The 27,395-nt window shown below is 33.0% G+C and overlaps 3 protein-coding genes and 2 pseudogenes across 5 annotated transcripts; 3 read left to right on the forward strand and 2 right to left on the reverse strand.

The window, feature by feature from the left end:
* The first annotated feature begins 1,472 nt into the window (after positions 1 to 1,472).
* Positions 1,473 to 9,360, forward strand: LOC111300075 (protein SHORT INTERNODES-like). 2 transcript variants are annotated; one of them, XM_022895694.2, is made up of 3 exons: positions 1,473 to 3,023; positions 3,566 to 3,949; positions 8,211 to 9,360. In XM_022895694.2, exons 1-3 carry the CDS (start codon positions 2,405 to 2,407, stop codon positions 8,405 to 8,407), a joined length of 1,200 nt encoding a protein of 399 aa, XP_022751429.1. In that variant the 5' UTR covers positions 1,473 to 2,404; the 3' UTR covers positions 8,408 to 9,360. The 2 variants fall into 2 exon arrangements, with proteins under 2 accessions (XP_022751429.1, XP_089604133.1); XM_089748007.1 differs by lacking the exon at positions 8,211 to 9,360 and having other exon boundaries at positions 1,508 to 3,023; positions 3,566 to 4,233.
* A 391-nt stretch (positions 9,361 to 9,751) lies between these two features.
* LOC111300078 (uncharacterized) lies at positions 9,752 to 12,421 on the forward strand (annotated as a pseudogene). Its single transcript, XR_016330085.1, has 2 exons — positions 9,752 to 11,912; positions 11,984 to 12,421. The product of XR_016330085.1 is annotated as an uncharacterized LOC111300078 (transcript).
* A 1,501-nt stretch (positions 12,422 to 13,922) lies between these two features.
* Positions 13,923 to 15,236, reverse strand: LOC111300080 (Glutaredoxin family protein). Its single transcript, XM_022895695.2, has 4 exons — positions 14,914 to 15,236; positions 14,597 to 14,670; positions 14,384 to 14,482; positions 13,923 to 14,269 (listed from the first exon to the last, which is right to left on the reverse strand). Exons 1-4 carry the CDS (start codon positions 15,075 to 15,077, stop codon positions 14,214 to 14,216), a joined length of 393 nt encoding a protein of 130 aa, XP_022751430.1. The 5' UTR covers positions 15,078 to 15,236; the 3' UTR covers positions 13,923 to 14,213.
* Positions 15,237 to 16,246: 1,010 nt separating this feature from the next.
* Positions 16,247 to 20,857, reverse strand: LOC111300076 (aldehyde dehydrogenase family 3 member F1-like; annotated as a pseudogene).
* A 3,720-nt stretch (positions 20,858 to 24,577) lies between these two features.
* Positions 24,578 to 26,511, forward strand: LOC111300806 (cytochrome P450 84A1-like). Its single transcript, XM_022896418.2, has 2 exons — positions 24,578 to 25,633; positions 25,751 to 26,511. Exons 1-2 carry the CDS (start codon positions 24,698 to 24,700, stop codon positions 26,372 to 26,374), a joined length of 1,560 nt encoding a protein of 519 aa, XP_022752153.1. The 5' UTR covers positions 24,578 to 24,697; the 3' UTR covers positions 26,375 to 26,511.
* The last annotated feature ends 884 nt before the right edge of the window (positions 26,512 to 27,395 follow it).

Consider the following 27,395-nt stretch of genomic DNA (forward strand, 5'->3'; position numbering starts at 1 on the left):
TCTTAATAATAAAGTATTAAGATTAAAAAAATAAAATTTACTAAGGAGTATCTTTAAGACACATTTTAAATTTAGTTAAATTATTATTTATAATAATATTTTTATATTAAATGTAATAATTAATAGTTAATTTGTTGAATTTTAATACATTAAAATTATAATTTATTTAAAATGATAACTTTAAAAAATGTTCTTAAATTAACTTTAAAAAGAATTAATAAGACACTAGTTAACAAAATCCTTAAAAGAATATTTTTTTAATAAAAAATGGGTATGTGTTCAAGCATTTAGGATATTCCACATCAGAATTGACATGGATCCCACTGATGACGTGGATAAATTATCTTTTGCCCCAAAATAATTGCCAGTGGCCACCACGCCCTAATAATAAAGTCCCACCAAAATTATTATTATTTTTGGATTTATTTTCATTTATAGTAAGTAATGCTCCTCATTTTAGAAAAAACAAAATTGTACGGACATAAATCCTGTCTAGTGGCCTCATGCGCCGGTTCCTTAACCATATTAGACATATTATTCCACTTTTTTTTTAAATTTAAAATTTTAATTATTTTTTTATTAATATTATCATTATTATAATAATAAGTATTATAGCACAACTTTTTTAAATTACATATATGCCCTCAACAGTTTTAGTCAACCCCCTCCCCCCGCTCCCTACCTAGCAAATAGCAAATGCACATCATTTAGGAAAATTAAAAGGGGTGCCCATTAATTTCAAAAAAACTGTGATTAATTAGTATTTAATTTTTACAAAAAAAAGTTTATTTTTAATACATTGATAATGTAATTTTTTAAGTTTACGAGTAAATTAAAAATCTATGATATATTTTTATTTTTTTAATTTTTTAAATATTTTATAAGAATATGAATAATTTTACGGATCTTGATAATTAAATTTAAAAAATTTTATTACTAATGAATGCGATAAATTTAAGTAAAAAGGTAAAATGAAAAGGAAAAAGCAGGGTGGCGCTGTGTTACCTGTAATCAAGCACCAAAATTTTACACCCGACTGACATGATTAATTTTTTTAGGAATTGGATAAAACACTGACTGCCATCTTTTTCACAGCTCAAATCTCTCGATCTTAATAAACTAATCTCAAATTTAATTAATATTTTTAATATTAAAAAATGTTTATTTAATATATTATTAATGTATAAATTTTTTATATTATTAATAAATCAAATAATATTATTTTATTAAAAAATAAATATTAATTTTTCAAATAAATATATAAAAATTTAATTTTTTAAAAATTTATTCATTAATAATATATTATTATTTAATTTATCTCATTAATCAAATATTTATCGATTAACTTACGGTATGTCCAATATAAATTATAAAAATAATATGATTTTTCAAAATAAAAATGATAATTTACGAATATGCCCTTAGTCAGACAGATGTCCGAAAAACAGTGGACGGGAATTTGCTTTACAGCTGCAATTTATGCACGTAATAATAATAATTTAAGCAAAAGCTGAGAGAATACAAGAAGGGTAAGTATTTTTGTTAATTGAAAAAAAAAAAGAAAAGTAGCGACTTTTACGGGAAAAGGCTGGTGGGAAGACACGTGGCGATGGTTTGACCGTTCGATGAGAATGAGGAGGATGGCAGAAAGCGGTTGATCTTTGGATTTTGAGATGACATCCCCTAGGCAACGAAGGGAACAGTTTATAGTGAAATGAAAGTGAAAGAGAAAGAGATCATCTGTTTATTTACTTGAAACTAATTTTTATTTCTTTTCGCTTTATGGGTTTTGGTTTGTTCATCAGATAGAGAAGAAAGAGAAGGCAGCTTCGTTAACCTGCAAGAAATCAGAGAAAGAGAGATGGGTTATGGTAAGACTTAAATTGGGTTAGCAGAAAAGAGGGAAGAAAGGCATGGCGGCGTTGGCAGAAAAAGAGAGCTGTAATTCTCGTGTTGTGTCTTAAATGCCTTTTGCAATAACAAGATAAACAAGTAATTACCTAGCTGCAGCAGCAAAACGTAATTGCCAAGGAAAGGAAAGAAGAGTGAAGAGAGATTATACAAGTTAATTGGAGCCCTTTCCTCCAACAGAACTGACGTGTGTCCTCTTTTCTTAATCCAAACCAGCTTTTTCTTCCAATTAGGGGCAGCAAACGAGCAAAAATAACAACACAAAAATACCTAATCAACAATAGCTACTCACTTTCAGTTCTTGTTTTGTTATTTGTTATTTTTTTTTATGGGTTTAAGATTGTTAGATAGCTCATAGCAGCATAGGATTGAAAGGAATTGAAAAGAGTACCCATTTGAAAAAAATTGGGTTCTAAATAAACAAGAGAGACGGAGTTTCTGATATGGATTGTCAGTTACGATTGAGGTCTGGGAGAGGTTTAAAGGAGGAAAAATGGCTGGGTTTTTCTCACTAGGAGGAAGAGGAAGCAACAGCCAAGACGATCAACAAAATAATCCACCAACAGAAATCCCACCTGAGAGCTGGTTTTGGTACAAAAATGATGACATTTCTTACAAGGGTTTGGAACTATGGCAACAACAACAACAACTTTTCCAACACCACAACAGCAGCAGCAGCAACAACCCGCATGACCAACAACAGCAAGACCTTTATTCATCGGCAGCTGGGTTAGGTGTTGGACTTGGACCTAGCAGGAGCTCAATCAACTTCTCTGATGATTCTTCCTCGAGATCGGCTTTCATGTTGATGAGAAATAGTGGTGGAGGAGGAGGAGGCATGAGTTGCCAAGATTGTGGCAATCAAGCTAAAAAAGATTGCATTCACATGCGGTGTAGAACTTGTTGTAAGAGCCGAGGATTTGATTGTCAAACCCATGTTAGAAGTACTTGGGTTCCTGCTTCCAAGCGCCGTGAAAGGCAACAACAACTTGTTGCTTTGCAGCAACAACAGCAACAGCAACTTCAGGTTCGTGGAGAGAATCCCAAAAGACAGCGAGAGAATCCAACCTCTTCTTCTCTTGCCTGCACTCGTTTACCCACAACCGCGTCAGGTACAGTTTTTTTTTATTTGACTTTGTTTTTCTTTTAATAATTATATACTTTATACTATATGTTCTCAGTGAAACACTCGCAGTCTCAAAGATGACTCTTCTTTGTAAGAAATTTTTTCTAGAAAGAGATAAGAAACTTTGTGTCCAGGAAAAAAAAAATGAAAATAAATAAAATATAAATGAAAAAAGTTAAAGAAAGCGCATATATCAATTGCGTGTAACGAAATCGACCTCCATTGTAAACCGCCCATCAGCTTCTCTTTTCATCATTTCTTTTTACAAATACTGTTATTTAGTAGTCCTGACGAGTGTTTTGGAAGGGAAGAAACTATTTTTTTGCCCTTTTTCTCTCTGTCTCCCCCGTGTTGATATTCCTGTATAACCATGTTTTGCTGACTTTGCTTGCATTTCTGTCCCTTGTCCCAATTTCTTCATTTCAATGCTAATCAAGGTTACCAAAAAAACAAAACCCATTTTTTTTTCACTTATCCAATCTAATAAAGGATTGCGATTTCATAGTTGTTGTTGTTTTTATGTTTTAGGGTTAGAACTGGGGAACTTTCCGGCGGAAGTGAACTCTCAAGCGATGTTCCGGTGCGTGAGAGTGAGTAGCATTGAAGATGCTGACGATCAGTACGCTTACCAGACGGCTCTGAACATTGGAGGGCATGTTTTCAAGGGAATTCTTTACGATCAAGGCCCTGAAAGTGGCTACAACATGGCAGTAGCAGCTGGTGAGAGTTCTTCTGGTGGGGTTCAACCACTTGATCTTATCGCCGCCGGCCCCATCGCCGCCACCACCGACATGGCTACCATTGAAGCTAACGCCAGTGGCGGTACTGCAACAGCTGCTTCTTCTTCATCAACCGCCGCATTTTTAGACCCTTCCTCTCTATTTGCAACTCCACTCAACAGATTCATGGCTGGTACGCAGTTTTTCCCAAATCCAAGATCTTGAAAACACACCTACGTCTCTTCTTTTTTCCTTGTTTCTAGCTTTGTTTCTCTAATCTTGTCAACCTTCTTGTCATTTGATGATAATGAAGTACTACAACATTTGATACCCACCATTGAAGTAGGGAGTTGTTAAAATGGTTTAAAGAAAATTAACAGATAGAGAGAGGCAAATGTGGGGAATTTTTTTTTGTGTGCAAATTTGAATGCTTTGTTTCAAACCATCAATCTAAATTCTTCTTCTTCTTCAACTTCTACATATATATTCTCTGTTGAATGAAGCTGTTTTTGTACGAAATGTGCACAGCATGTAGCGTAGGCGAGTGAGTGTTTCTTTGTTAGAGAAATATTTATTACTCTACACTATAGTATTGTTATGTTTGCGAGAGTGTGGGGTTCTATTTTTTGGTTGAATTCCCAAATTTCCTTTACGCTTTCTGGTTGGTTTTCAACTTGGGGGAAGCCTGCTTTTTCCCTGTTTACCCGTATGTTTGCCGGTTTCAAAAGGGGGACGAATATTGGTTTCTTCTTTGGATGGACAAACTACAATGATCACATCTTTTTTCCTATCAGAGTATGGCCGTTCCTGCCATGCATGAATGAGAGAAGCATAGCTAGCATTCAAGTTCAAAAGTTGATACATAAAAATCCTCTCTCTCTCTCTATAGATTTTCATATGTCATTATCATTACCATTTTATTCATCAGAATAGACATGCATAGCATGGATGTCACTTAATTTGTTGATAAAATGGGAAATATTTCTTATCATCTGCTCTTTGTTTAATGCTTTCCTGCAACGAACCATAAAAATAGGTGCTTGCATACGTTACAATGATTATTCAATCTCTGCATCATTCTTATTAGTAAGACTGTTTGTTTCTAATGGAAGGTCAGGAAAATTGGAAATATGATTAAACTAAATAGAAAAATTGAGAAGCTAATCCTTAATCTAGCAACCTTTTCTTCGGGCCTATACTGTTTTCTTCTCATTTCCCTATGAGAGAAAAAGAAAAAATATAGACATATATTTATTTGTCTTTTTTGGCAAGGTTTTTTTTTTTTTTGTTCTTACATGCTTTGTAGGAGATGTTTATATAGCATGTTTCAATTAATGCTACAACATAATGCCAGCTGCTATCTACTACTCTCTTTGTTTCGTCACTAATTAGAAATTACTCAAGGTCTGACAGAATGCACCCTTTAACTATTACTATATTCTAACTAATTTGGATTAAAACCATAAAACTTAATATATATATATATATATATTTGAAGCTATCGGTATTTGAATATATCTTGTTAATAGTAATTAGAAGTCTAACATTTTATCAACAGATCATGTTACAGTTGACATAAACTAGAAATAAACTAGAAGTTTAAGTCTTAACTATAGTTTTAACTTAATTACAATTCATTTATAAAGCAGAAGCTGCTAAACCTTGCTTTTCCCCTTTTTATGGTAATTGTTTTCTTATAACAAATATATAGTGTGGTGGAGACTTCTTGACATAAATTGCTCAGTTTTTTAATAAGGGAAACCCACAAAATATATATGCTTGCTTTCTACCTACAGAGAATTCCACTCTAAGCACATCAAACAATCATACTGCTGCCTAAAACTGCCATGGTTAGGATCTTAGTAGTTGTTAGGACAAAGACTAGGGTGTTTAATAACTCAAAAAAAAAGCTGCTTGCATCAAATATTAGTTAACTACAGAATTAAATCAATAGAAGGATTTTGTTCGGTTTCAGTTTTTATTTTATTGTAATACTATTGTTGCTAGCGGTCTAAGTATGCTCAGCAAGAGTACCATGTCTTCTTGATTTGATTCCCAGCTAAAAGTGTTTAACTTTTTAAAATCAATAATGATAATAACAGTAGCAATTATTACATTATTTTTTTTTGATAAAGTAGGAAAAACAAAATTGACCTTTGATTAGGACCTTCAATGAAGAGAGGTTGCTCACCTCCAAAACAAGTCAGCATTAAAAAAAACATAATTGGCTAACTCACCCTTGTACAATCTCACATAAACCGAAATTTAGTTGAAACTAGAAAAAACAAGTATAGTGTTATGAAATTGGAAATTGTTCAATCAGATTCATTCATCATGCTCATCTATTAATTTGATCTTGGTACTAGCCTATGCTAAACATGTTTATGTTGATCATATCTCTAATTTGTTAGAGGTGAAATATTTTCTCCGACAACTACTTTATTTCAGTGTTTTTTATAAGTCAGGAGTGGATTTTCTGAACATAATATAAAGTTGAATTAAGAGCTAGCTAGCATAAAAAATATAAATAAAACTGAAGCATAGGATCGAATTATCGAGCTATACAATTGTGGCGTTTAAAATTGGAAAAATTACATTGTTCTTTCACATTTAGGAATTTTAGCTTTTAAGTCAGGTGCATTTGCAAGTATTATGTATGTCATTGCATGAAATATAGATGGAAAAACCAGGCTTCTGCTCGTGGATATTTAGTTTTAGTTGACACTGATAAAAGAACTTAAGTTTCTATTTGAATCTCAGGCACATTGTTTTAAATTTGAATAAATTCATTTAGTTAGGGACAAATATTTAAAGATTAAGATTGAAACATGCATAAAAATTCAATCCAATACGAAGTGCTCAAAACATTATTTTAGATCAACATTTTCCTAAAGTATGGCATTTACTAGGAAGTACTGTTTCTTTCTATTCCCTGATGACTTTATGTTTTTATCCATGTATATGCTTGAGGGGTGCAAAAAATTGGGTCAATAGCGAATCTAAAGAAAACTCTACTTGGAAATACTCTGACAAATCCCATTACTTATAAGAACATTTACTATTGATAGGGATAAGATATTTGGTATCATATTGTTTTAAGAAGTTGTACTGGTCTTTTTTTTTTCCTCAATCTAGTTATTGGCTATGCCTGTATAACATACAGACTCACTATTTTTAATGATAAAGAACTCATTTAGTTGATCTGAGCAGTTCAGTTCCAAGACTTTTGCATTGTGACATGATTTAACAGTATGCTTGATAGCATCGATGTTGCTGGAAAAATTTTAGTTATATGTATATTGTGTATGTATGCTTTTAACGCATCAATATACAATTGTTTTCAAATATGCATTTTGTATTGACATGAATAGTCATACTACACGTGAAGTTCTTGTAATTAGCAGGAATTTGGCGGTATTAGTTGTCTAGGTAGCATGCAAGCCCAATAAATGGCTTTTGAGTGACCACTATCTCATCTTTTAGCTTTAGGGTCATGAAGGGACTAAATTTAATATACTGTATATAACAGAGGGAACAAGGGGGCTACAACATTAAAATATTATCAAGAAAGAATTCAATCATGTCATCTTTTTCATTTGTGTTTATAAGAGAAATAAATACTAAAAGATGAATTGGAAATGTCTCTCTTTTGAGATTAGGAATAAACAGAATTCTTTTTCATATAATGGTTTTCCTCTCTAAGGTTGAAGGGAACTACATTTATATCACCACTTTTCATGATTCTCAGTGTCAAATCAAAACCACATTCCATAACATGAATCTTCTTCTTTTTTGGTGACTTAGTTGATATTTGAATGTTGCAATAGTAGCCTATCGAAGAAATGCTTTAAATCTTAATATTTTCAAAGGCAGGTAGTCTTTGATTCTCTGTGGCATAAAAATTTTTTCATCAGAGCATACTTCTTAAAATCCTTTGGATCTAAGGGGTGATCTTAGTGTGAAGCTTTTTAAGTTTTGTTACTATTTGTTTTTCCTGCTATTGCTTCTTCTGTCGAAGCCAACATTCCTTCAATTCAGCTGGTGCAATCCACAAAACTAGAATATTCTTGGTACGGTTGACCAATTAGAGCAAACTTTGTTTAGACATGCTTGCTAATTATAGCTATAAGATTTTGATTGAATGGTTATATCTTCCATTTGATCTCATTTTCTGTGTCAATTCAAAACGGAATTGAACTAAAGTAACACATGTTCTATCACATCTTTCCCTGAAAAGACTTAACAAATGAAGGCTAAACAGAAAATTATGTTGTGAAAATCATGTACCTTTCCCAATGCAAAAAAGTATTGATGCTACTTTACCTGTGAGTATTCGAGCATTTGTGACTGTTCCCCATATCTCCTTGCTCAGAAAACTCGCTTTTTCTCGGATTCTCATGTTTGAGAGACACAAAACAAGAGTAATATCTGTCTTTCTTGCGCCACTTGTGTAGGTGACTCTCAGCTCTCAACTCGGGTGGATTCTCCATCAACATTCTTTTTTGGTTACGGAATTCGTAACTGTCAGCAATGCTCTGAAAGAAAGAATATGGGAATAACTAAATTCTCTTTTTCTGCAGATATATACAGCGCATTCACTATCGCAAACCCAATTTTTATTTTTATATTCTTAATTATTGTCGAACCCTAGATCACATGACCAGCCTAGAACTATAATCTGCACTAAAACATGCATGAAAAACGAGTGGAGAGGTAGAGGTTACTCAACTCAAGATTTTGTGAGCTTTGACGTCCTTCCGAGCACCATACATTTGGCTAAGCCATGGCCAACAACGAGCTCCATCCTTTTTGTTGCTATTTTTTCCAAGCCCCAAGTTCCCGTTGTGCCTGACCCGACTTCAGCCGTGTCCCGACATCCACTTTGCTTCGGCAACCGTCCACAGACATCAGAATAGCAAGCATAGAACTGAGAGCCATGATTCAATAGTAGTGAAAAAGCCGTTGGCAGTTTATAGTTGGGAGTTGTCTGAAAGAAAATAGAGTAAATATAAACAAAAGAAATTAAGAACATCAATGATTAAGCACATCAAACAGTTTTGCTTGAATTGAAAGCAAAAGGACAGCTAAAAGTCATTTACGACTACTGGGATTTATGGCATTAAGGCAGTGTAGGGACGTGTCCATATCTGCTGCGTACGTAGTACCTAGGGTGTGGCCAGTGGGCAGTGGCCAGTGTGCAGAGAGATAAATCTTCTGCAGGAACAACAATATAGTTAATTTGGATTTGTGGGTATAAATTTGGTGTGGTCCCAAACTGGCTTTACTGTTAGTGTGTCTCAGCTCTGCTCCAAAAGCTTTGCTTGCTCAACTTGTTGGAACAAAAAGGCCCTGTAATGCTTGTGAGAGTGCAGTCGAAGCAGTCTTTGCTGAGCCTCTGGATTGGTTGGGGACAGTCTTCTTTGCTGACGTTATGCTGCAAATTGGTGAAAAGTTATATTCATTCAAAGTTGCCTGTTGTAGAAATTATACATATATATACTAGGCTGAAAATATTTTTGTTTTGAGCAGCGAATATAGCCACGTTTTCAATCAGTTCTCTTGTCCTGTACCATCTCTTCATAAATTCACCACGTATTTTTCATTTAGTTGACAACAAATTATTCCTATGATCTATACCAACTTACATGACATAAATCTCATATAAATTTTATTTTGGTTTTGAGTGCAAGATTTTCCCAATGAGTTAAGTTACTTGGCAATGATCTAAAACATGTTCTCGCTAAAATATTAAAATCTTAATTTCACTAATTATGAGTTAAATCTTGATAGCTTTGAATATAAAATATATATATATATATATATATACTTTTAAGCAGAATTTTCTCTTTAATGGAAGCATAAGAAAATTTTTTGAGTTAGAAATTGCAGGTCAATAAATAATTGGCTTGTCAAGAATTCAAGCTTTACCCTGATCCTCCATGGAAGGGCTAAGTTTTAAGCTTTCAATCCTTTTAGCCTTGACTATGAAATTGAGTGACAAAACTGCCTGTCAGAAAATTAAGATTTGTAGGACTGAAATCTAAACTAGAATTGTGACCTGTTGCGGTCACATTTCAATAAACTAGTTCATCAAGTTATTAAGAAAAGTTAGTAGTACAGACATAAAGTATAGTATAAAATTTTATGTGGTTATATTTTGTTGCCGTACCTCTTAATGAGAACCTGGTTCCCCATTTGAATCAACAGGCTTTAGATACCATCGGAAAAACGTGATTGGTTTTAGATTTTCCGAAACTTACTGATCCAAAGTGGATGCATCCAATCCGATCATCTTGGCTTTAGGGTCCCCAACTTTTGTCTCTAAACTATGGTTTCAATAGAGCGTATGGCGTGACAAGAGAACAGGTTTGGAATAAAAACTGTAAAAAGCTTTAAAAATTTTCCACTGACACTTTTGCCTCAAAATCTTCCTGTGGGTCTTGGAAACGACAGACATTTTAAATATCATCCTGTTGCCTGTTCTCGGGACCAAAAATCTTAGACTCCTTTTGCTTCTAAGCTCCTGTCTTTGCCTTTCATCTTCCAACTTGTCTAAACTCAAAAAAATGGGGTCCAAAATTGCCCTGCATTCGGGTCCATGTTCGGAGCTGACAAAACTTAATGGCTTAATGGATATGCCTTCAGTTTGTCCCCCTGAAACCCGCCCAATAAAAAAAGAGATTGAATTCCAATTTTAATATAAAAATCTCATCTTCGTAGCATGTCACATCGAAAGATTTTGCAGGATATCTTTGCAGAAGATCAATTGATAACTGTTCTCATTCATCAAAAAAATCAGACAGAAAGTGGACTCACTGACCATTGCTATTTTTATTGTGTGAGAGGAAGCTTGGGCTACCACATTCACCTTGCTGAACAAACTTAACCCACTAAATTAAACCTGGAAATAAGTGGCTCTTGCGAGGCTCTGATATTTTCATTTGGAATTGGGTTTTGCTTGGCCCATAAGAAAAAATGCCTTTATCCCCCTTTTAGCCTCCATGCTTCCAAGGCCAACATGGGTATGTCATCTGGGCCATCAGGAATGGGAAACAAGTTTCCAATGAACACCCTTTTAACTCTTTCGGATCTTGAGACATTCCAACTTGGAAAGTTTCTTCTCTCTTACATCTTCTCCACAAACAAAGCTTAATCTTTTCCTTGTTTTTTGATCTCATTTCTGCCAAAACTATAATATCAAAAACTCTCCTCCTAAAGCATTCTCTTCTCTTTGTTTCCGGTCGTAGTAGTAATCGTTCGTCGTCAGTTTCATATGCATCGACTATAACTACTGTAATCTTTGTAACCACAAAATAAGCAGATGAGAAATGAAGAAACCAACAAGAACCAAGAGGAAAACAACAACCAGGATTCAGAAGAAGATCAATGTCAAAGTGTGGAACAGTAACATGGAAATGAGAAATCCAAGGAGTGGCAGAATCAAGAATCTGATGATCAACAGCAACGTGACGATAAGCAAAAACAAGACGTTGAAAAGAATGAAGAAATTAACGCAAGAAACAACAAACAGGGAAACAAAGGAAGATGATCAAGAGAAATCAAATAATGACATAAAGGAAGTACAAGATGAACAAACGGCAAACAACCAACAAAATCAAAAGCGACAAGAGTTACAAATGCAAGGGATTGCAAACACCACTTTTAGCGATGAAACCAAGGACAAACAGAGATATTCGTTACTAAAGGCATCAATGAACCAGCAGACAACAGAGAAAGACACCCAAAGTGAAGCTCAGAATCAGGAAACTCAGCAACAACAGGACTCCCCAAAAGAAGAGAACTCGAGTAACTCAAACTCGGAAGAGTCATTAGGAAGTTCTATTCCGAAAGAGTCCAGCGAGTCGAAGAAGTCCTGGAAGACGCTGAAGACTCAATCAGAGAAGGAGAAGGAGAGACGGTAGGACGAATCAAACGATAAAATGAGCATCTATTGTTACACGTGGCAGTTATGTAACGTCACTGCTGGTCCTGATTATATACCATGTATGGACAACGAGAAAGCATTGAAGAAATTACATGGTACCAATCACTTCGAGCATCGGGGGAGGCATTGCCCTGAGGCAGGACCGATGTGTTTGGTCCCACATCTGGCGGGATATAAAAAGCCCATCTCCTGGCGACAAAGCAGAGATAAGGTAAGATTGAACCTTTCTGATTGTTATGATCTTTGACGGGGTTGTAACTTGTTTGCTGTGGTCTGGCTCAGGTGAAAGGGCAGGTGAAAGATCATAACAATCAGAAAGGTTCAAGAGGATGTGGAAATATGGAAGGGTAGAACACGTAAAATTCATTCAATTCAAACAGAGTTTCAAGTATACATTCAGCTCACATGTAGTTGATTTTGCAGCGATTTCGTCCCTGACAGAATCCATGTGTTGGTAGCTTGTGACCTTCAAAAAGGACAAATTGAATTCCATTGCTGCTGCCGTCTTCCGTAAACCTACTTCAAATGAATGCTATGACAAAAGCCAGGATAATAGTCCTCCAATGTGTAAAAAAAGTGATAATGCTAATGCTGTTTTGTAGGTTTTTTCACATACTGTTGATGTTATGCACCATTAATCTGTCACAGTTCAAGGTTTAACTACATCTCAAGAAGCTATCTATTAAGCAAAATAATACTGCTATAGCTAAAGTTTTTTCAGATACAATGAAGGTCTGATTGAATAGTGCACTGAAATGCTTCACATTCAGTGATAAATGGATTCATGCTTGTTTTATTTCAGGCATGTACCCCTGCAGGCATGCATGCACCGCGTGCCAGTAAATCGGGCTGAAAGAGGGGCTCGATGGCTAGCAGATTGGCCTGGTCGGCTGCGCAAAGCTCCTTACTGGTTGAACAGATCCCAGATGGGGATTTACAGAAAACCAGCTCCTCAAGATTTTGTGAAAGACTATGAGCACGAGTGGTGAGCAAGCTGTATATTAGCGGATTGGGAATCAGTTGGTCTAATGTTAAATCTTGGATACATGATGGTTTGCAGCAGCTTTAAAGGAAATTAAAGTGTCGGTGTTAAATGTGGTGAATTTTGATTCTCCAGATACACTTGCAAAAATCTATGAACGTGGTCTGTTTGGAATATACCATGAATGGTGCCAGTCCTTTAGCACATACCCTGGATGATACGATCTCCTGCACGCTGATCATCTTTTCTCCTAGTTGAAAAAGAGGTAAATTTTATAGTATGATTTCCCTTCATCTTCCTTTTATTTTGTTTGGCATACACACGTGCACACTTGAACCCGTGATGGCAAAGGTGGATATAGAAGTCAGACCAGGAGAAAAATTGATTGTTCGTGATGAATCAAATGCTATTGGGGAAGTCGAGAACTTGTTGAAGTCTCTGCACTGGGAGGTTCATTTAACTTTCTACAAAGATGAAGAAGGAATACTCAGAGCTCAGAAAGGTTATTGGTGGCCAATAACACATCAAGCTTCTTCCTAACCCAGAAAGAATGGTAATTGATCCTTCTTATGGAGAATTTTTTGAGAACTAGTGATATCCACCAACTTTCAGAAGAAATTAGTTCTTCTGCCATTGTTGTTTCTTGGATGTAAAACAATGAAGAATGTACATGATCATAGAGAAGAACTGTAACTTTAAACACTTTGAATTGTGTAGCAAAAATCCAATCATAACAGAGAGCATTATCTTTTTTATTTTGCACTTAAAACAGAGCTATGTTGTCCTTCATTGGAAGCTTGTCTCGCTAAACATACATGCACACATAAATATCAGAATCAGACGGTTTTGGACAATCTTATGAGTAGGAAAGCATCTCCATGTCATCAGAAATCCAACAAATTGATGGGGCGGAGTCTGTGATGAGCAAATTATAGACTATAACCTTTTCCTGGTGATCAATTTTGACACGAAACGTGTATGAAAAAAACTCAGGTCTCCGTTTTTTGGTGACTTTTTCTTATATATCATATATACATATCAATGCTAACAACAGAAAAGGACCACACTGGTCAGATTCCTCGTCTGCAAATGAAAAGTTAAATAATTTTCCCAGAAAATTACATGGAAAATCATGTTGACATATTTTAGTTTTTCAGGAAATAGAAATCTTACGAGTGTAAACTACCTAAAATTCACTTGTTTCAGAACCATAAGGAGAAAAGATAAAACAGCCAAAAGGATCCAGAAGCAGAAGTATAGATTATGTGAAAACTAAACCAAGTCATTGTCATTGTCCCTCCTCAAAACTATATCTAAAATGAATTTAAGACCTAAACCATAATCTTCCATAAGGATGAAGAGAAATAAGACTAACATCAACAAGATGTGCCATTATCACAGAGCACCTAATAAAATCTTGCTGTGAACTTACTTAATTCACAACCCAGCAACGATTCTCTAATCCTTAGGCAGCATCATCGATTCACGAGTCAGATCAAATGATTGTATTTCCATCTTTCTAACAGTTCATTAACTTGCAGCTAGAAGCCTTTGCAATGTACCATTATGGACTGCATCCTTGAGATCTAAGAAGTAGTCACAAATAAATAAGAAAAATGAAGTCAAATTATATATATATATATATATATATATATATAATACAAAGGAAAACCAATATTATGAAAGCCTAAGTAACTAACCATCGGAGCCTCCAATATGCTTGCCATTCACAAACACTTGAGGCACAGTGTTTCGACCTACCAAATCCAGAAGGACATACTGGATTTGACCTCCATCATCTAAAACAAAAATTCAACAAGTCAAAGCTCCCTTTACAAAAGCTCTTTTTGAACATAATCATACCAAAAAAAAAAAAAAAACCCACATAGCAGAAGCAGATAAAGAATAGATACCTCGAAGATCAAGCTCTACAACATAAGGTTTCTCATTTAGCTCACTGAAAATGCGCTTGGCACGAAAACAATACCTAAGAACAAGACAAAAGAAAAGAATTTGGACCAACCCATCATATTATCTAATAACAAAAGCCCAATAATTGAAGTTTCAATTCCACTTTTGAAGAAAAACCCAGGTAGAAAATGGGGTTAAAAGTGGCATAAGATTGATTATACGGAGTAATACATAACTATGATATCCTGATTCTTAATTATGAACATTAAAGAGTTTAAATAAAACTGAAAATGTCAAAGAGATAGAGAAAATGACATACGGGCAATAGGATTTGGAGAAAATAACTATCTTGTTGGAGAAGATGGCGTTTTGGACAAAGCCTGAAGCTGAATTGTTGGCTTTATCTAGCCTTAGAGCATTTCTAACCAGCAGCAACACCACAACTACGCCAAAAACCGTTAGGATAAGCCTCGACCGTCTCATCTTTTCTTCGCCTTTTTCTACCAAAGGGATATTTCCGAAGTTTGGCTCCAGAGCTTGTAAATCCGAGTGAAAGATCTTTAACAATTTTTAGAATTTCATGTTCTTTTTCTTTCACAGAGTGAGGTGTTTGACCAGTTGGTTGTCTTGTCGAGGAGTTTGATTTTGTTTCGGAGACTTCAAGGTTTGAAGATTTATTACATGTGGCCCAAGGCCCATAAAATTTGAGGCTATCGCTAGTCCATTGGACTTCGCAGTTTATGAGATTTGGACCCGAAAGGGCTGACGGATAGGGCGTAACCGAGCAAAAAAAAGTTGATATCACTCCTTGTTCGAAATTTAATTTGAATTTGATTAAATTAATTTTAAAGTTTAAATTTAACTCAAAATAAAAATTAAATTACTCAAACTCGTTTGATTATATTTGTTTATTGAATAAAAAAAACTCGACTTTTATACATGACTTCAAACTTAAATTATTTATATTAAAATTCGAACTCAAACTTGAATCGATAAATATATATATCAAGATAAAATAATAATTTTTTAATTAAAATATATTAAAATATAAAATCTTTACTTGTAAGTTACTCAAATCGGATATTATGATACTCAAATTTAAATCGTTCGATAAATCAAGTTACTTAAACTCTAGCTTGACTCAACAATAATCGAATCGAATTTAAATTTTATTCATATAAAATTTGAGTAACTTATAATCACTGATATATTATTTATACTTCTACTAGACGCGTACTCCAACTAACTATTATTTTTATATTGATAATTGAAAACAATGAAAAGAAATAAGATAATATTACTTCACTTACTTTTTTTAATTTTAAGTGTGGATAAAGTGTGCATTTGAATTACTTCATGTGATATTAGAGCTGATATTTAAAAGTTACGAATTTAAAAGAGTTTAAATTTATAATGTTTTATTCGATCAAATAAATATAAGAGTAAAAAATTTTAAAAAAGGTATTTGATACACTGTAAAATTGTGAACCGCTAAAGTTTCAAATGATTGCAAAATTCATTTATAAATTATAGAAGTTTGTCTTAATGAAGTGCTCTATCTTTATCGATTGAGCCGATCTCCATAGGCAAAAAAAAAATATTTTAGATTGCAACGTTATGAATACTGCTAATCTACTTTCTTATAAAAGCAATTATAGTTTCAAACACCATTTCATCAACTTTTCAATCTTTATATATGTAGGCTGAGATAAAGATTCTATGTTTTCAGGAAACTAGAGACGGTATTGATTAGTGCATTTTGCATCAGATCCTGCAATGTTAAAAAAATAAACAGGGAAGATAGATATTCCCTTCTGCTATGATTTGCAGGGCAGCCCTATAAAATTTCGGCAGCCAATCTCCACAAGCTTCACTACTAAAGGAAAGATGAAACAAATGAGGGGTTTGAGTTTTGAAACTGCTTTGTCCAAATAAGACTTTTCCAATATCAACAAGAGGAGGATTAGTCCGAAGTAGTTGAACCTGTAAGCTAATTTGATGAATAGCAGCTTGAAATCACTCCATGGAGGATACCTTGGTTCCAATTCTGGGTAGAAGCCTCTATGTAAGACGGATTTCTCATGGCTGAAAGTATAGAAAGAGTACTTCCCATTGTACCTCCCAAAGCCACTCTGACCAACTCCTCCGGATGGTAGCATATCACATAGAAACTGCAAACATTGCACATTAAACGAGCAGTACTTTCCTTCCATGATTTATCTGCTTGACAAATATACAAGAGAAGTTTGAAGAGAAGCAAAGCAATGCTTGAACCATGGAACCATTGAATGTTACAGTCCCTGAAGATGTTTCTGATAAAATTCGTTTCTTGAAGGTTTCATCCTCAGTAAAAAAGCATGAATAACAAGAGGATTTGGCCTAGAGTTGATTAATTCGATGCTTTCTTCAATGTTCACAAGAATGGTAACTTAAAACAAACAGATGTTAGAGACCATTTGCAGGAGGAAACGAAAAGGGTGAGAATCTCTCACTGTAATTATTGGAAGCAATGGGCCGAAGATTTCTTCGGTCATGAACTCAGAATCAAGTGGAGAATCTAACAACATTGTTGGCTCAATAACCCTGTAAAAGTTTCAAATGAAGATCAGATAATTTCTAGGTGCTACATTTGGCTTCAATGACTTGCAAATTAAGCATCTTAGTATGTTGAGTCATTGATCAATCAATGATCCTCACGTCTTGAGATCAAGACGCAACACGATTGTATTCACTTAAAGAAAACTCTAAAGTAATACGAAATTTTTTTTCTTAATCATTCTAAAATTTTTTAATAAATAATCTACCAAGTAAAATCTATATCTTTAATTCAACTGATGATATATATTTATATATCCAAATATAAATCATATAAAATACTAAACCATCTCATAAGATCTCATTGGCCAACATTATCTTCGATGACTAAGTAATCTTTTCCATTTGATTTTTTAACTTTTTACAAAACTGAGCAACTTATCACTTACTCATCTGTAAAAAAAAAGTAAAAAGAGAATGAGTAAACCACAGCTCAGCAAGTATAGGTTCACACACCTTACTAGATCAAGCATATTTTTCATACATATCATATAGATCATTCAAAACATTCATCAAATAATAATGTCAAAATATTTCAAAGATCATCGTTCTGACAAACATTTTGCAAACTCATAAATCAATGTCAAAACATGTCAATTCATAAATCATTGTAAAATATGTTATCATTCAAATATCGTAATCAAGCCAAATCATGGGTCAATCATTAAAAATCATCATAAATCATTTTTGTATACAAATCATAGATCAATCTTTAAAATCATCATTATCATTAGTTTATCACTAGTTACGGTCACTGTTATAACTCGTGACATTTGCTTTATCAACAATTTCATCCTCATGATCATTGTTAACTATTATAATCCGCTAGCCAGAGCCTTACGTTAACTACTATAACCCATTAGTTAGGGCTGTAAAATTAGTTATGATGTCGATGATTCCACTTCCCAGGTATATAAAAACATAGTTATCATAAAATTAATTTTTAAACATAAACCATTTTCTCATTTCATTCATAAAGATGATCCATCGTTTATATAGAGAAATACAAAATAATAATATGCTTGATCTTATTTTCATACATCGAAAATAATAAAATAAAATATTCATTCATTTAGAAACACACATATATACATAGATTCAAAAACAAGTAAAGTGTATGAAATTCTACTTACCTCTTTTCAATTTCACTACTTAATTGTTCTCTCAAAATAATTAATGCCTATTCAAGATTATTTCAACATATCAGAATTTAATCAACCCTTTTTGAGATCATTTATACCAAAATCAACTAAGTTACACAATGATTAACTTAACTAATTAATACTAATAGCTTGACCTCTTTTCATTAAAACAATCATATCTCAATATATCTAAATCAGAATTAAAATCTCTTTAATGTGTTAGAAATTAAACTTAATAAGCATTCTAACCATATATGGTCATCATCGTAATTCCTTGTAGATTAATTATAAAAATTTTTACAATCCATGTCATATGCTGCTACTAGACAGCATGTATACCTTTTAATAAAAATTACATATTTATTCACAAGAAACTCCAAATTCAATTCCCTTTATTTCGTTGAAACGTAGAATCAATGACCTTTTTAAACATGTGGCTCAATACATAATTCCTTGTATAAAAATTAAGAAGAATTTCGTAATTCCTCATTGCTGCTGCTACTAGGCAGCCTGCACATCCTTAAATAGAAATTAGACAATTCTTCATAAAGAACTCGAATTCAACTTTTGTTTATTTTATTAGAAAGTATATTCAACATGCTTTCCAACAATATATAATAATCATAGCAATAATCTATCAATTAATACAAAATTTTATTTTAATTCATTATTACAGATCACAATATCTCATTCAAAAATAGAATTTCTCTTTCAATTTTTAAATATAACTCAAATCTCCTACTTTTAGCCTTTAAACTCCATTCAATAACCATCAATAAATCTTAAGGACATGAAATAAACAAAGCACAGTGATTTACCCAAATAGATCATCAAGATTAATAAAAGATTTCATGATTTTTCTTGGTTTTGCTCTAAAAACTTCAACTTCAAATAATAGCAATCAACTTGATATTTTTTTTTAAATAAAAAGAAGGCATATACTTACTTTTAAGGGATTAACTTGATTGTAGCCTCTAATTGTGAATCTCCAACTTGATTTTTCATATTCTCTAACCCTAAGGAAGATGAAGAAGAAGAACTTCATTTCCTTTCTGTTTCATGATAACTAAGTTTTCTTTCATTTAATACTTCAATCCTTTTTCTTTTACTAATTAGTCTCTTAATAAACTAATTAGTCTAGCCCAATTATTATTTGGGCTGAGGTATTACACATGAAAGCTTGTAACTAGTCTTACATGATAGCAGCCATGATACAGGAAAATATGCAGAGAAATCACAGTTTTTCTTCGCTAACTGAACCACCATAAACAATTGAGGTTGCAACATGGGTATCTTTTAAAAGATTATGCACTCTTTAAAACTGGTCCATGTTGATAATTCTGGAGATGAACTTCAGGTCTTTGATGTTTTCACCATAAAATGTCTTGATGGTCTTCTTTAATAACTCAATGACAAAAATTTATGAATTCAAATTGAAGTTTTAATCCCTTTTTCCAATGAAAGATGATGCTAATGATGATTTCTTTTAGTGAATTTCATAGTTAATACCAGAGTAGAAGCAAATTTCTCTTCCACAAGCAAATAATCTATTGCGATGCAAGCATGTCCGGTGCATGGCCCCCACTTCACCTCTACAATTCTTTTAGCAGCAACCTTGACACCATAGGGAATGAAGTAAATTAGAACAGTATCGAACCAATACCCTCTGATTACATATTGTTAAAGCATTAAATCATATATGTAATAAGTCAAAAACCCTTGGCCTTTGAAGGGCTGGAGAGGGTATCCAGAATAGCAGGGCATTTCCCACCAAGTTCTAAAGTAACTGGTGTCAACTGTCAGATACCTTGCAGCTGCAGTCATAACCAAGCAGCCTACTCTTGGACTTCCTGAAGACAAAAGCAGATATGCATACATATGTAATTCCAATCATCCATACATTTGAATCTTTTAAAGTGGGAAACCTGATACCAGTGAAGAATATAATGATTTAATTTCATACTATCAAATTTTTAAGCGAATAACAGAAACTCTGAAGCATCCTATCTTTGGTGTCTTTTTCACGTATCAGCAACAAGTTTGATATTGTTGAACCAAAGATTAGAATCAAAAGCTGTAGTTGCACATGTCCCTTGATTCTTCCACATGTGATTCGTCAGGTCAAGCTTTGGACCACTTTGACGAATCTCCAGCACCCAATTAGTTTGGACAAAAGCATCACAAATTCACAATCTGATGAGGTACGAACAAGCTGGGCCTGCTCCACTGAAAATTCGTTAAAAGATTTTATTGAAGGTTCAGTTTTCATCCATACACATCACTACAACATTTATTTATCTGAAATTCCCATTTCTGAAAGGTTTCTCCAAAAGACAACAAAAGCCATCACCAATCTCTCTGCTGGTGATGACTCAAGGAATCAAGATTCAAGAGTAACAACTAAGAGCTGGCCATCACCTTTCCCTTACTGCAAAATTAATCAGGATCTTCTTTTTCCATTGATTTAAGGTAAATTTGACAATTCATGCACTTATGGCCCAATTCGTATCAATACAAAAAACATAAAAATACCCATAAAAACAATAATATGTTAAACAAGAAACATGAGTATAAAGAAGTTCATGCAGACTCTCTTTTAACCCTTTTTTCTTGTAGTTGAAGAAAAAAGGATGAATAAGATCCAGCTTTTTCACAATACCATATATGAAATCGAATTTTAATATGTTTTATTCCTTTTTCAGAGCTGCTTACCATGCTAATTAAAGGGTTTGTTTATAGGAAAAATTACCGACCAAAAGTATGTTAGTGACCTGTTGATGTTCACTCTCGCCATATAAAAAGCATAGCAGATTTTACTTCATGAACTGTCGGCTTTTGATCATCAGTACTATCGAATTGTCGTATTTATGATTAATAGATCATGTCAAATTGACATTTAAGAAACATGTTTGACTTGTTTGTCTGCTATACGTATAAACATACATAGGTAATTTTGCTTAGGATTCTCAAACTGGGTCTTGCGTAAGCTGATGTTCTCTTTACTCTTTAGTAAAACTAATTTGATTAATAAAGCCTCTTTAATATGGCAATTCATTTATACAAGAAACCAACATTTAAATTTTGAATAGAAGTAAACATATATTCTGATAAAAAAAGAAAGTGTACCCAAGAAAACAAGTATAAAATTGATAATTTTAAACATAATATAATAATATGATACAAAAATAATATAATTTAAAATTTTTATAAAAATTATATATTGATTTGATAAAAATCAAAAACCAAAATTTAAAATATATATTTCATAGTTGATATGTATATGAATTTAATATGTTAATTTTATTTTTTATGTAAATAAACAAATATAATACAAATAAATGAATTATCAGATCTAATAAGATGTAATTTATATTAATTGTAAAACAATAGGGTAACAAGGTGTTGGTTGCATTTTAAATTGTAATAATCCCCACTAATGTACCTTATTGCCTTAAAATTTTATGTGAGCCAAAATGTACTTTCTTACCACCTTTGGATGGATAAATCGTTAAGATTATCATTTGAATTCCTATAATATTGGAAAACTATAATTTAATTACTACAATTAAATAAAAACACTAAGCAGCTTGAACTTTACATAATTATGAAAATTGATCATGATTAATTGAATTAATCAAAGTAAAATAAAATTATTTCATGTAATTATTTTTAAGAAATGATGTTTAATATATATTGGGTTGTTTAATCATGGAACAAAGAAGCAGGTGAAATTTTGGATTCCAAATCCGAAACCGAAGACATGATTCCTAAGTAAACTCAGAAATTCTGGTGAATTCATTCATCTTAATAAGAAGAAAGCATGTTTTTTTTTTCCTTTGTTTCCAAGGACAAAATTTACGAGAAAAGGGAAAGAAAAGCTGCAGCAGTCCGAGCTGAAGATTGAGGTTTTCAATTGAAGTGAAAGGTTGTAGTTGGGGATTTGACTGCAAACAAATTTGATTAATGTCTACTTTACTTAATTATAAAGTGGACCAAAGTTACACTCACCCCTTTTCCAAGCCTAGTTTGCTGACAACTGACAGCAGGCTCTTCCAATTTCTTCGTGAAACAGAAAGTGATCCACCAGGCTCAAAGTACAAAATTTTTTTACTAGGCAAGATTATAAAAAATTGAATACACGATATGCTAATCAAAATACAAGCTTACGAAATAAAGTAACAATATTTTATAAGATTTGATAATTTATATATTTATATAGTATAAAATATTAAAATTTATATTATATTTTATATAAAAATTATACATCATAATTCGTATTGATATATAAATATAATATTTTTTTAATATTATATTTTAAATTATCAAAATTATATTTTATTCAAGTGCCAAAGGTGGTGTCCGTTTGAACGCAAATTTTACAGGATTACGTCAGGTAAATGAAAATTGAAAACTTTTCTAATCAGATAATGATGCTGCTTGCCTGCTTTGAGATCTCTAAAATCGTTCTTATCGCCCTTTGAAAGTGGCCTTCAAATTAACTTATTCTTAAACATAAAAAAAAAAAAAATCTAATAATAAAAACACCATGACAAATGAAAAACACTGACGTTATAGTAATGCTAAAACACGCAATCCCCTCACCGTTATCTTAGATTTTAAGTATAATAATTTTGAGTAAATTATAAAATCAATCTTAATGACAATTTTTTTTTATGTGAAAAGAAAAATATCATAGGAATAAAAAATGGTGAGATGAAAGCGTCGATGGTTCGAATGTCTAAGGCAGATAGCAAAGTGGAATGCAAGTAAGATATTGCATCAAATCTCACCTTTCAATGAAAATTCAATAACCCCACTTTAACTGATGCCTCAGATTTTAATTTCTCTCAATTATTAAGCATGAATTTTGGCATGATAGATGGCTTGGCAATCACCAAATAGGTAGGATTATTGACTAACGTTTAATAATCATTAATTTGCAAACCTCAAATCACATTCATAATCAAACAATTTTTATTATAAACTTAGAAAGAATCAAATTAAATTAACACTCAATAAATTAATATATTTTGAGAGAAATTCGATCAGAAAGAATCAAATAATATTTTGTTGACAAAACTTTCTAGTAATTCATGACCTTAATTATATGGTATGGTATTCCATCAACTTTGCATAACCTTTTTGCATTAATGCTCATTGTTATTGATCTTATTGTGAAATTAAATGATTCGATAAAGTCCCTGTATGAATTTAATTAGTTTAGATTTTTCTACCATAAATCCAGCAGAAAAGAAAAGGATAATTCAACCCTTTTTTGGTTGGATTTAAATGAAAATTAAATTGATTTGCTTAGTATGCAACAAAACTAAAAAAAAAAAAAAGTAAATAAGTTCCATTGGCCTGAAGATATTTTGATTTCGAAGGACTTTTCCACCAAAGAAGTTAAGCAGTCCCCATTGTAAAAAATTTCACTAAAATTAATTTATTCCTTTGAATATATTATATCTTTTTATTCATAATATATTAGGAATATTTATTTTTTCAAAATTAACAAAAAAAACCACATAATTTTTTTCCTCCAATATTATAGAGTTTTATATTAGGTTAATGGTATTCAAACAGCTAAAAAATATAGATTACATGTTGTGAGAAGAAATGCAAGTGATGGAGAATTTGGTTAACCTTGTAATTAGATGTTTATTAAAAGATGAACCATATCAATGATTTTCTTTGTTCAATAAAGAAGGTAAAAATACCAATAGATGGATAACTCAAGTAACAAAGAGAATCTGTTTCTCTTTTTCTTATCTGAATTCGAATTAATTTTCATTTTTTACGAAAAAATTAACCTAGGATTTTAAGAAATGTTAGAAAGTAAATTCAATTTAAACCACTAGACTACTAGGTTTTTTTATACTCTAAAAAATTAAAAAAATTAATACAATAATTTTAATTGCCAAAAGGCTTATTAAAAAATTAACACTACATAAAGTAGCAATATACATATTAATTTTTACATAAAGTAGCAGTATACATATTAATTTAGTATTACTATTACAATTAAAAAATTTTGTTTAAAAGTGTGACTAAAAATTTAAATTGTTGATATAAAAGCTGTATCTTTTTTGTTATTTCACATTAAGATTGGTCAAGAGTGGTTTTTAAGTTCAAAAGCTACTTTTAACAGCAACCCTAAACTAAGTCGAAATGAGATAGATTCAAAATTTTTTTCTTTAAATAGTGAAAAAAAAAAAAAGAATTTTCGCACACTATTCTATGATATTCAATTGTGCATTTTAATGTTTTTTCCTACAGGGACTAGGCGAAAAACCTGTATAAAACCCCCATAATATCTAACATAAAACTAGCGACATTCAAAGGGTTGCAGTTTTGTAAAGACATTGCATGCAAGCAATGGATATTTCTCCGATACAAGCCATTGAACCATTGCCTATGGCCCTTCTTTTCGTTATCCCTTTCCTAATCCTTGTAGGCCGCCTCATCTCTCGGCTTGGAAGAAAACCATTTCCTCCTGGGCCCAAAGGGTTGCCAATAATCGGAAACATGATGATGATGGACCAGTTAACTCACCGTGGACTTGCCAAGCTTGCTCACAAATACGGCGGCATATTTCACCTCAAGATGGGGTTTTTGCATATGGTTGCTATTTCTAGTCCTGAAACGGCTCGCCAGGTGCTTCAGGTTCAGGATAACATTTTCTCCAACAGACCAGCCACCATCGCCATCAGATATCTGACATACGACAGGGCTGATATGGCTTTTGCTCATTACGGACCTTTCTGGAGACAGATGAGAAAGCTGTGTGTAATGAAGCTTTTCAGCAGGAAAAGAGCTGAGTCGTGGGATTCGGTAAGAGATGAAGTGGAGTCTCTTGTTAAAGCTGTTTCAGCCAATACTGGGAAGACAGTGAATGTGGGTGAGTTGATCTTTAACCTTACCAAGAACATCATTTATAGGGCAGCTTTTGGTTCTATTTCTCAAGAAGGTCAAGACGAGTTTATAAAGATCTTGCAAGAGTTCTCCAAGCTTTTTGGTGCTTTCAATATTGCGGATTTCATTCCTTGGCTCGGCTGGGTTGATCCTCAAGGACTCAACACCAGGCTCGAGAACGCTCGATATGCATTAGACAAGTTCATTGACACCATCATCGACGACCACATCCAGAAGAGGAAGAAAAACAACTGCGGCTCTGACGAAGGAGACACCGACATGGTTGATGATTTACTTGCTTTTTACAGTGAAGAAACGAAAGTAAATGAATCAGACGATCTACAAAATTCAATCAAACTTACCAGAGACAACATTAAAGCCATTATTATGGTATGTTCCTTTCTTTTCGCATGTACTTTTATTGATTCGACTACCAACAAAAGATGACAATGTTTCATTTCATTTCATTTCTTTTTGTAAATGCTGTAAAAATAATATGATTTTCAGGATGTGATGTTCGGTGGCACAGAGACGGTGGCATCAGCGATTGAGTGGGCCTTGACAGAACTAATGAGAAACCCGGAGGATTTGAAGAGAGTCCAACAGGAGCTGGCTGAGGTGGTGGGCCTCGACCGCTGTGTGGAAGAATCCGATTTCGATAAACTACCCTTCCTAAAGTGCACCCTCAAAGAAACCCTGAGGCTGCACCCGCCAATTCCACTCTTGCTCCACGAAACTGCGGAGGACGCTGTGGTGGCTGGCTATCAAATTCCCGCCAAGTCACGCGTGGTGATCAACGCCTGGGCCATTTGCAGAGATAAGAATTCATGGGAAGATCCTGACAGTTTCAAGCCATCTAGATTCTTGAAAGAAGGTGTCCCGGACTTCAAAGGAAGCAACTTCGAGTTCATCCCATTCGGGTCGGGTCGGAGATCGTGTCCGGGTATGCAACTCGGGTTATATGCACTTGATTTGGCTGTGGCCCATTTGCTTCACTGTTTTACATGGGAGTTGCCTGATGGGATGAAGCCAAGCGAGCTTGACATGAGTGACGTGTTTGGACTCACCGCACCTCGGGCAAGTCGACTCTATGCCGTCCCAAAGCAACGGCTGGTTTGCCCAGTCCTTTAAAGGAAACGAAACGAAACAAAAAAAAAAAAAACCCTGTTTGAGCACAGCTTATACCAATGAGAAAACAGGTGACCATTGAAGAAGAAGGTGACAAAGCTGACTCTACAAGTGGGATTTTTTTTTTTCATACTTGGGGAAAGAGATTAAAAAATATATATTTTATATTTTCGAATCAAAATGAATTATAATATGTAATTTTATATAAAATTTTAATATTTTACATAATAAAAATATCCAAATCATTGATCTATATCTTATTTTCAATAAATTAACTCTTTTATTCATAATTTTCATTGTTTTATTTGATAATTTGTTTAAATTTATATAGAAATAATTTTGAACATTTAATGATTGATGTATATATTATTATTTAATGAACAAAGTTGTGAATCACCTGATAAAAAAAAAAGAATACGATAAATATAATAGAGTGATATATATGATTCAATATATGGTATTTTTTGAATTGATGATTTCAATAATTATTGCTACCATGCATTACTTATTGGTTGGTAAATGTGTATCAAATCCATATATAAGATAAGCTACTATTAATTTATAACTCTTACCAAAATTAATACCAATTAATAAGGCAATGGATTATGCCAAAAATTCAGCTGAAATTACAATGATTCTTATTATGTGGATGTATGTTGAAATTTGTCTGATATTCAAATTTTAGTAAATAAATTTTTTTAAATATTTTAGTATTGTTGAGATTTTAGGTGGGTCTGAAGATGACATGAGGCCTTGAATTGGCTTTCTTTATTTATTTTTTCTATGCAATAATGATGAAAAAGCACATTGTTTTAGATTTTTAGATTTTCCCTTTTCCTCCTTTTATATTCATACTAAAAATGATAAAAAAAAAAAGTTCCTAATTTCTAAGTAATAATGTAGGGTATGATAAAATTTATATGGAAACAATTATAATTATGAGTTGTGAATGTAACATTGTTTTGCAAACAGAATCTACAGAAAGCAAGCAAAAGCAATTCATGCATGCAGCAGATCAGGTTGC

This window comes from Durio zibethinus, chromosome 18 (assembly GCF_047325235.1).
Source record: "Durio zibethinus cultivar Kanyao isolate XHJ-2024 chromosome 18, ASM4732523v1, whole genome shotgun sequence".
Taxonomy (NCBI): Eukaryota; Viridiplantae; Streptophyta; class Magnoliopsida; order Malvales; family Malvaceae; genus Durio; species Durio zibethinus.

Excerpts from the sequence above, each read along its gene's own strand:
- LOC111300075 (XM_022895694.2), top strand. The coding sequence starts at position 2,405 with ATGGCTGGGTTTTTCTCACTAGGAGGAAGAGGAAGCAACAGCCAAGAC. Across the intron at positions 3,024-3,565 it reads TTTACCCACAACCGCGTCAG|GGTTAGAACTGGGGAACTTT; the intron begins GTACAGTTTTTT and ends TTTATGTTTTAG. Across the intron at positions 3,950-8,210 it reads ACTCAACAGATTCATGGCTG|GTGACTCTCAGCTCTCAACT; the intron begins GTACGCAGTTTT and ends CCACTTGTGTAG.
- LOC111300080 (XM_022895695.2), bottom strand. The coding sequence starts at position 15,077 with ATGAGACGGTCGAGGCTTATCCTAACGGTTTTTGGCGTAGTTGTGGTG. Across the intron at positions 14,671-14,913 it reads TTCTCCAAATCCTATTGCCC|GTATTGTTTTCGTGCCAAGC; the intron begins GTATGTCATTTT and ends TCTTGTTCTTAG. Across the intron at positions 14,483-14,596 it reads TGTAGAGCTTGATCTTCGAG|ATGATGGAGGTCAAATCCAG; the intron begins GTATCTATTCTT and ends TTTTTGTTTTAG.
- LOC111300806 (XM_022896418.2), top strand. The coding sequence starts at position 24,698 with ATGCAAGCAATGGATATTTCTCCGATACAAGCCATTGAACCATTGCCT. Across the intron at positions 25,634-25,750 it reads ACATTAAAGCCATTATTATG|GATGTGATGTTCGGTGGCAC; the intron begins GTATGTTCCTTT and ends TATGATTTTCAG.